The sequence below is a fragment of the Arctopsyche grandis genome, chromosome 6 (genome assembly GCF_051622035.1).
Source record: "Arctopsyche grandis isolate Sample6627 chromosome 6, ASM5162203v2, whole genome shotgun sequence".
In the NCBI taxonomy this organism is placed as follows: Eukaryota; Metazoa; Arthropoda; class Insecta; order Trichoptera; family Hydropsychidae; genus Arctopsyche; species Arctopsyche grandis.
Window position 1 is genome coordinate 18,489,141 of NC_135360.1, and position 10,860 is coordinate 18,500,000.

A 10,860-nucleotide genomic window follows, 5' to 3' on the forward strand; every position below is an offset into this window, starting at 1 on the left:
GTTGTTAGCGAGGAGGGAATAAGAGAAAAAAGACACATCCCAACACGCTGGAACAAATTAATTGGTTATATATGTATGTACATACGTACATATAATATAGTGTATTATAAAGTCTTGTGACAGTTATCTGTAAACTACAGAATCATTCGAAATACTTACTTTTCATTCATGTCATTCCTAGTAAATATCTATATATTTCAATACACATTTTTGCGTGTGATTGTACCTAATATAATAAAATGAAAAATTCTAAAAGTATACACTTCCATTCTTCATCGCGTGATAGTCAAGGTAATTCTCAATATGACAATAGTTATAGATCTCAACTTTAATGAGCATTGGATTTGTATGGAAGTTATTTTAGGTACAATGTGCATACATACATAATGTGTACGTAAGATGTTTGTTGTGAAGCTAATGTATATACCCACTATAATACATTGTTAGTTTCTTTACATTAAATAACTATTGTGATATCCGAAAGACAAAAGCTAAATGGACATGCACAAAATTTCCCTGTCAACGGCAGCGTCTGACATTAAATGTAATTGAAGAAGCATTCAAATTGGATTGTATTCGTATGTCTTATTTTAATGTATGGATGTGTTGCGGCTTGCGGTTCGCCCGAGGGTAGGATTTCCTTTACAAATTCGAAAAGGTACGAGAGTGTTCGGGGACTTGAATGGAGTCGTCTCAAGTGGATGACGCACAAAGGGACGAGCTAATAGGGAAAAAGTTGTAACGAGAACGCCACTGTGAGCCAGCTTCTGTTTCAACGGATGAAATATTATTGATCTCGAGGGGGTCACCGGGGCGTATGGATGAGGAGGGGGGGGGGTGGAAGTCCTGGGGGTGTGTGGGTGAGGGTTGACATGGGACGAGCGCAAAAACCGTGAAAGGGCCTCTCGTTTGGGACGATCGCCGCAGGCTTTCCGACACGCACAAATTTTCAACACATCCAAGAAATTGCTCACTGAAAGGAACGCAAAAATTACGAGCGTTACGAGTTATAAAAGGATGGGGTGGATGGCCTATTGCACGTGTCGGCTGCAAAAAAAAAAGGAAAATCCTTTTGATCAAACGTGCGAAAAACTGATGTTTTTTTTAAACGGCAATTTCCCAATAATATATACACACACATACATACGTACTTACGTGACTTAAAATTGTTCCATCTCAAAACGGGTGTAAAAAAACATATGATCCCTAAATTCACAAACGCTAATTAAACGTCATGATTGATTTATTTTCAAATCGTGCGCGGATCATTATTGATACTTTTGATAAATTTAAGCAATTATAAACTTCAGTCGACCAAATGTCCGTTCGGACATATATCCGTCGTCCTAATGACCATCGGCCTAATTTTGACTAAAACAATTTAAAAATTCAAGTATAAAAATAGTAGTTCTGATTTAAAAAAATATATTTCGTGATATTTACTATCCTATTACAAAGTTTCAGCTTAATCCATTAAGAGTGCTGGACACCAGCGCCTTGTATACAAACGTATTACACTTCTCCCTTCCTCAATTATGGCACTAGAGAAATCATTTTTTAATATGCTATGGATATCCACCATTGGCATGCATCTGTGCTTTTATTTTTTTGATTAGTTATTTTTTATAGGAAAGATCTATAAAATCTATAAAATCGCATCTTTTTTACACCCACGAAAAGAGTCCAGCGTGCTTATTTAACGGTCGATTTTTAAAAAAATACACACGCACAGTTGCATAGAAAATATTTTTCTCATATCGATGATGATTTTTTTTTTAAATTGTTCCAGTTTCGGAGTTGAAACTTGGAGAATACGAAACCTTGATTTTGTCGATTTAAAATACGTATTATCTGGTCGAAGCGAAGCTGTCGCATTCACTCAATATATATATATATATATTGTCGCATTCACTCAATATATATGTACATTCACTCAATATATGTATATATCGAAGAAAGGAACGGCAACAAAATTAGGGTTTCGGCTATACAGCCCTCTTAAGAACATAAAAAAAATCCGCCGAAAATTTAAGGGGCTGGTACTACTTTCGGGTAACTAAAAAAAATTAAAAACTTAAGAATCAACATTACATTAACCAATATGAGGTTGATAGTATTTGAGTTACACTCAAAATACATTCATACAGACACATTTTCTAAAAATCATTTAAGGTCCGTTTACATCAGCCAGCTCTGCACGTCAAGAAAATTTACGCGGTATATGTACATAAATTACCGTTAAAGAACAACCTGGATTATTACAAACTTGAAATTCGATACAAATTCAAAAATGGACATACAATATCTATGCACCAAGTCATCGATATGTACTAAAAAATATTTGTTGTGCTGCTAGTTATGTATGTGCAGTTGCTGGGTTGAGCTGTGTATATATAAAATTTTGCTATTTTTTCTAGCTATAAAAAAAAACGTTGAACATTTAAAATTCTAGAAGTGTTTTCAAGGATTCTTTGAAGGCATTCCAAGAATACAATCGATGTAAATAAAGGTACAAGGAATCGAACTTTTGAAAATTTCTCGCGACAAAGTAGGGCAGGGACGTGCCGACCTCTCAGACGGCAATGCGGCAGCCACAGGCGGCAAAATCCTACAGTAATTACACTCGAAATATGATATATGGGAATCCTTATAAATCACACCAGATTTTAGATAACAGCACATCGCAATTCTCCAGCGAATCTCACCCTAATGAATAGATACAATTCGCTAATTAACTTATCGAAACACTACTTGCACTCACATATGTATGTAATCACATAAGCTACATATACACATACGTACATACATAAAATTCAAACTAAAACACACCCAATACATATAAATTTCCAAGTAAGCCCAATTACAAGAACCTCACCCTCCCGAAAACATGGCTAATGTATATTAATTGTCTGCAAAATCTAATATGGTGCAATCGATGGAAATCCTAGCTTCGCTGCTTTTATTTAATTATATGTTATTACGATGTATGTATATATTTATGTATATAGAAAGAAGATACATTACCAAAAAATTTTTTATTCCATAAATAAGAATTGCATGTTTCGTTAATAATACACGACGTGTATGCGTATAATTTATAACGCTTGCTAAAAATATAGAAAAAAAATGTATGCACAGTATATTGTACAAGGTAACTGTTCAGGCTCAACGTCGGAAAATGATTAACGTCCGAAGTTTGCGAGAGCTTTTAAAAAAGCACGAACGTAACACAATATCAGCGGATTAGTTTGTTAAATTATCCGCCAACATTGTCTGATGCTGCGCTCTCCTCTCCCGAGCGTAAATCAAGATATAAAATAATGCTTTTTTTCCACCATTCATATTTTTCAAAAAATAAAATAATAATAATAATAATGATGAGGAAAGCAAAGCTCCGGAGCGGGTCTTTTGAAATTGAGAAAAATTTACATCGAGAGACCAAAGCATTTTCGCGAAACAAAAAAAATGTGGGAAAGTTTATTTCGTCCGACCGCAAGTCGCTTCTGACTTTATTTGCGCGTTTCCCATAAAAAGAGAGAGAAACCTTGCCTAAATATTAATTTTCACGATTAATATTTTTCATTTTGCCGAAAATATTTAATGAGCTACGTTTATAAATAGTCGCGTATGGGGGGGTTGAACGACTCGAGTAAGCGAATTATAAACATTTGTATAAAGCGACCGTTTCCTTTTATTATTTCTGTTATATTCGCATAATAATAAGTAGGCAGTATACTACCCATTAAGGTGCTTCAAACTCTATATATTGTATAATAATATAAGTACTTATGTATATACAGAAGATATATGGTAATTAAATGTGCGGTTTCCAATTTATCTTATCGCTTCGAATTAATGTAAATTTATTCGGCACGATTCTGTTTGTATAACAAAACCGGTTTTAATTTCAGTTTTAATTGGAAACGCGAATATTGCGGATAATTGAGCTTATTCAATTCCTCACTAATTATACGCCGAATCAATTTTAGACGCGCGGGGGAAAAGCGAAATTGGAAAAGCGTCCGCGCGAAAACTCGCCGCTTCCAGAAAATCACAAAATAAAAACACTAATTCGCCTGCAAAAAAATAATCCAAATCTTCAAAATTTCTCCTCACAGTACGAAAACAATCATCAAATATACAATAACGATGCACAATCGGCTTAAAAAAATCCCTGCAGACACAGAGAGAAGAATGTGAATGATATTCTATATATTATGTACATATATGATCAAAAAACAAAAATTAAACCATAGAAAACATGCATGCATGAAAATAACAATATGTAATACAATCATTACATTAATAAGTATATAAACTTTCTATGAATTCAAAACAATCAGATACACTGAGAGTTGAATGGAGCGAAGTACATGGGGGCAAAGTCCTCTAAAGTCGCTCGCCACATCGTTTAATTTCCATTGAAAAAATACTACTTGCCTTTTAGATATACTTTTCAACATATATGTATGTATAATAGTGACTTACCACTTGTGACTTGTAGAGAGGCAGCGAATAGGCACAGCAAAGACAGTGACAGGCTTCTGTGTGAGTTGAGCCAATATTCTGGGGCCATACTGTGTCCTGAAAAAAAAATAATAATCACCTGTTATCGAACTCATTTTATAAAGGCTTTACTCATATTGTATCTGGAAATGCTCCAAGATAAATTGACTACGAAATTTATGAATAACACGTACTCATATATATACATATATATTATGTGTACAATAATAATTTATTAAACGGAAAGTTGTCGAAGAAGTCGACGAAAATTTTCAACTGGAAAAGTCGCTTCGACTGAAGAATAATTAAACAGGCCATAAGCGAAGCAGTCAAGTCGGATGGACGAGGCGTCTTTCTTCGTTTGCAACCAACCATTCGCTTCCTCTTAATAAATAAAGCCTCAACTCTGTTTGAGGCTTTCGTTCGTTTAATGCTTGCATAAACACAAACTCGATATAATTTATGCGTAGTTCAAACGGAAATGCGAGAAAGCTAATAAAAATCTACGTAATGCTGCTTTAAAACAAATCCACATTATCTTATTAAAATATACTACATATGTATTATCAAAATCTAAATTGATCCTTTCGATGTCCTTCGCATGATGTATTTCAAAACATTTCATGAAAATGATTATGTAATAGCTGCAGATCAAAGTCGTTTAAAATGTTATGCCAGATATGTCATGTGATTGATTGATGCAAAATCAGGTGTATACAGAAAAGCATGGAAATATGTATGCTTGAATCTAAAGATATCAAATATGAGATATATAAGCCAGCAGTACATACATATATAGCTCGGTGGTTGCGTTAATTCTAATCACCGACAGGTTCCCAGATCAAGCCCTGGTTTGACCTTGATTGAAAAAAAAATATTCGGAAGTATTTATGTAGTGTTGCTGGTCAGACTTGGATATTTATGTTATATATTTAGTCGATCGGTTCCTATCAAAGTTTGCTAATTTATCTGATTTCATTGTTGAAATGATTCCAAACAAATTGGCAACCTATCTTCATTTACCACCATGATTTGAATATTTCAAATTTATATAAAAGTAAATATGTACAAATTTAGTAATTTTTTTTAAATAAAAATAGTACATATGTAGGATGGTTTAGCCAATTTGATGTGGTATCGTTTCAACAACGAAATCAGTTAAAATGGCAAACTCTGATAGGAATTAATCGACTTATAGTTACAGGTATCAAAGTCTGCCCATCAGCAATGCAGAAATACTCCGAATAAATTATAATATCCTAAATCGAAGTCAATACAGGGCTTGAAACTGACCTCTCGATGGTTGCCATTAACGCAACAAACCGAGCTATACTTCTGGCTGTAATGTTGATCAGTTATTTATATCTACAATTTTACGTCATAGATTTAAGATGATTACCAATTATCTGATTTCATTGTGGAAACGGTTCCTCAACAAATTGGCAAACAACCTATCTACTATCTGCCACCACTATTTCAATACTAGTGTTGTGCTTGTTGATTACAAGGAATTGATACACAAATTAAAATAACGTTATATGTTATATATAAATATAATATAAGGTAATATATAGGCGCGCGCACGTATTAATAGTAAACAGTTGAGTGTGCGCATTACATGCTCGCCGATCTAACCCGTTCACTTGTTCGAAATGATGTACATATGTGTGTATGCCTTCATGGATGTGGGTATGTGTGTACGTCACGCCACATCCCTATGCATAACGTATACTCCTGGTATTCTAAAATTCGTTTATTGAAATCTCCATACTTGTCGACACGTCCGCCACATACCCACGCCCCACAAACAACTAGTTTGTAATACATATGAAAAGCTTAAAATGGCAAAGCAATCTAATAGTAAACATTCATTTTTTTATTAAATTTATTTGAATTGAAAACGATATCGATATCGTCGTCATAGAAACTTTAATTTGTTTACGATGTTCGCAACAAACCCTACCTACATACAAAGTCTCTTTCGAAATTATATATTAGATATATGTGTATGTATGTATACACGCGAATATTACAACAACAACAGATTTTTACGAAAATTAATAATTTAAAAATTATTTATAAAAAAAAACATTTTCTATTGATTATTTAATTCAATTTTCCTTTCGATCCATATCTCGACCTCAAATGAGTGAGATGTGCTCGCAACTAATGAATTGTGTATGCGTCGAAAGCTGCTCACTTTTCCGCGGTCGGTTTTCGCACAAAGGGGCGGATGCAGGCCCACGTTTGAGCGCCCCTGGGCTCGAACACCCCCTTTTCCACCTTCGCCACCCTCACCTTACCCCACATTGTTCTTGCACCTGAGCGGAAGCACCGGCTCCACTTCCGGCGGCCTTCGCTTCAAATCCACTCGGACGATTATTCCACCGTAAAAGGGTTCCCATGGAAATTGAGACGTCATCCCAATGAGTGAAAACGCACATAAAAATGCTGTATCTATTTTTATTTTTATTCAATCCTTTTAGAAAGTACATATGTGTGTGTTTGAATGTTTGTTATATTCATATAAATAAATACTCGACACCTTTCCTCGTATTCTTGTGCTCTTCGGGAGGGAAGTCCCTTCATATACATATGTATATCCATCATTTAATTAATCCTAGCAATAAATGTACGTTTCCATTAACTTCGCCTCTAGGGACGTGTGCGGTTTTCCTGACCTTTTAAAACACAATTTCCGATTTTACGTGGGGAAGCCCTCAATCCCACCGCTAGGGATGTGTTTCATAGAAAACTCTTATTAAATTAAGGATAAGCAATTTTGATTTTTTTGGTAACTAAACGAACTAAATTTCTAAATTTGGATTTCGAAAGTTTAGTTGAAAATTAAAATTATTAAAATTTGTTTGTTATAAAAACTAGTTTAATAAAATAGCAATAAATTTAAATTGAATGGAAACAAACATTATAAGAGCAAATTATATAATAATACAACAACATGAATGACCCATCAAATAAATTATATTGCTCAATATATATACGTATGTACATAATTCGAATAGACTTTTTTTTATGGAGGTATACACCTATTTTTACTAGCACGACATATATGGTCAAAATTGTACATACATAGATATTATTCAAGGCCAATTACAAATATCGATCATCATAGAGACATTATGAGATACCGTAAACTCAAACTTTACGATATATAGGACAGGATTGCCGAATGTGTTGGAATTGTTTCCAATGAAATCAGATAAATTGAAAAACTCTGAAAAGAAACGATCGACCGTGAAGTCACATATCCAAGGTCTGGTCAGCAATAGAGCCGGGGATAGAACCCGTGACCACACAATCGAAAGCATTACATTCTAACCACTGATCTATGTTGCTGGTTGAATTTTATTTTATTTATTTTAACTGATATTTTACCATGATACCATTACGGCCTTTACCTCAAAGCAACACCTATGGTATTCAACTTGTACATACATTATAAATGTTTAGATTATATTAGCATTACATGCTGACCACTGATCTGTTATTGGTTAATTAGAAAATAAAACTTTTATACAGGCAAACTATCATTAAAAAATTTAGTATAATATATAATTAGGACGTCTCAACATCACATTCACGCACAAAGACACACTCAAATAAGAGAAAAAAGTTGTGTTAAAAAAAATAAGAAGATTTCCCTCATAAGACCTCATGCCCCAATTTCGCCCAGCCTCCCGTCGCTCTCCATTGAAGTTTTCGTATTGTTTTTCCACTAAGTAAAGTTCCCGGTCTCGTACGGCACGCCCACCTCCCACTGTAACCGAGATAACCAAGAAACGCCCTTATCTCCCTTCGCTCTTGACACAGCTACCCTCGTCGGCGTAACGTTTATAAATCTTTCGTGTCGTTATTCTCGACGACGACCATATTTTTTTTCTTCGTAGGCGCTAACCGAAAAGGAATTGAGCCAGCATCCGAACGAACGTTTCTTTCCGCATAATTTTGCACCCAACCCCGGAATAATCAATCATCCGACCCTGTTTCGGATGCAGGCACCGAAATACCCCCGGTGACCTACGGCTCTCACATAATTTGTATTGAATTGTCAGGGAAAATTTCGAACGGCATTATTCGACGGCACACAAGAAATATGCGCCTCTATCGGGACACGATTAGCACTATTCGACAAAACATCCGTTTATCTGCGGTTTGATGACGGTAATTCGCAATTACGTTGACAAAAACCCGAATGCTGAATTCGAAAACGGTCACCGTTTATACAAAATCCAATTACGGTCCCATGTTTACGAACAGAATGATAATTGGCGTGTTTTGCGATTGAATTAAACTGACATTTATTTTCAGGTCGATTATCTATATAAATTTTGCAACGTATTTTTTTTTATGTTTACATAGGAATTGACACTGTGATATCACTTAATAGATAAGTATGTACAGAAAGACTGTGGTTCTCTTCAATTTTATTTACAACCGTAACAGGCTAATTTTTATAATATCCGAACGGTACATATAAAACTGATAAAGATCCGAATAATTATTGTTGATAATAACTGGGCTAGCGATAATGTGTTAATATGCTTACTGACTGTTAATAAACTGACTCGTTGATGCGACTTCTATGCTAATTATCATACATAGCTATTCGACATCCTAGTTATGCACAATATGATATTCTTATTTCATCAAAAGTTCAATGGCTCCGTACGCTTGGGAAATTGCGTTTGGAATAGTAATCAAGTTCTATAGCAGTTTCGAGTACATAACAATGTGTAATATATATGTAGATCATAAATTATTAATTTGTTTTAATTTTCACTACTTACTTTACTAGTGCCATCTATTTAAATTGTGTATTACTAAAACTATTCCATTTTAATCTTTGGTGGTGAAACTAGATAAATTTGAACCTTTTTAAATTATTTTAATTTAAAAAACAAATTCGAATTCAAAATAATTTCTAAATAAATAACATCATAAAAATATTTTAAATAAAATAAAAATAAATTTTCATACGATGGTTTGCAACCATGCTGAATTAGTTCTTTGTGTAAAATCGTGCAAATGTTTCGAAAAATGGCCGATAGATGGCAACGATGGAAAATTGCAGTTTTTCAGACACGGAAGTCAACGAACGTCTTACACAACGGAAGCTGACTACTACCAGCAATTACGTAATGTCTACGCCTGATTTAATTTCGATTACATGTCATTTATGCTCGAAAACTCTCGAATAAATGCGTTTTCATCGAAAAACACTTAAAAGTTTTAGCTGAATCGCTCAATGTCGTAATGTGATAATCTCCGATACATATCAATGATTAATTACGAAAATTTAAAACTCAAAAATAATTTAATATCTCAGTTATGAATAATATATGAGATGACAGAATAAATTTTTCACTTCGTCGAAATTGAATTCGAAAGTATGCAACTCCGATCTACCGTTTTCAAGTTAAAACGGATTAATAATTAAAATATGAAGGGGTTAAGAGGGGAGGGTGAACCGGAAGATGAAGATGATGAAAAAGGGAAGGAGCAAGGCGTCACTTAATTTAAGGGGCTTGCTGGAGAGACAGGGGAGAGGGGGTGAGAAGGGAAAGGGAAAGAGGAGTGGCGCGCAATCTCTTTAAGTATGTTGAACAAGTTTCAAGTTCTCTACACATCTTGGTCCGAAGACGTGGCAAGAATTTTAATAGGAATTGTTCACCGGAAGTTGACGCGCAGGCAACTGGAAATGGAGCAGCACACCTCCGGGGCAGTCGTCGACGAATATTTTGCGCGATTCCAGAAACAAATTCGAATTACACGATGTGCCTACTGTGCCGATTCATTCGAACGAAACGACCGATAGATAGACGGAAGCTGCGGAGGGAAGTGCCGCAGAATGGAAGTCTCCCGATAAACGTCGAAAAATAATTTAAAGATATATGTATGTACATGTAGCTACTATTTACAAACAACAAATATAATTGCAACACACATTGATATTGTAACAATTGATTCATATTCATATACAAAATCATCACGAGGAATAAAAATTAAATATCAACATCATTATCTATCTATGTATGTACATACATATGTATATACATACATACATCACATATAGTATGTATATCAATATGTATTTCAAAAATAGTAATTTTTTTTATTTATTCTATTGTTCATTTATATTTATTATAAAAAAAAATTCTACAAATTGGTATCTATGTCCTATCTCTCTCTCACAAAATTCGAGTTATGCAGCATCTTGATTTTTTGCTGATTTGTATAAATATTCCTAATTTTTGTCCATAGACGTCTCTGCAGGTGTTGATCGTATTTGCCTTGTATAATGCTTACAACACTTCTATACAACGCTTCTGAACA

At 34.3% G+C, this 10,860-nt stretch overlaps 1 protein-coding gene across 1 annotated transcript in view; it reads right to left on the minus strand.

The window, feature by feature from the left end:
* LOC143912634 (tolloid-like protein 1) overlaps positions 1-10,860 on the minus strand; it is a 108,498-nt gene that overhangs the window by 62,886 nt on the left and 34,752 nt on the right. The window contains exon 3 of the mRNA XM_077431929.1: positions 4,489-4,584. Within this exon, the coding sequence (XP_077288055.1) occupies positions 4,489-4,576 (88 nt within the window). The 5' untranslated portion in view covers positions 4,577-4,584. The remainder of the gene's footprint in view (positions 1-4,488; positions 4,585-10,860) is intronic.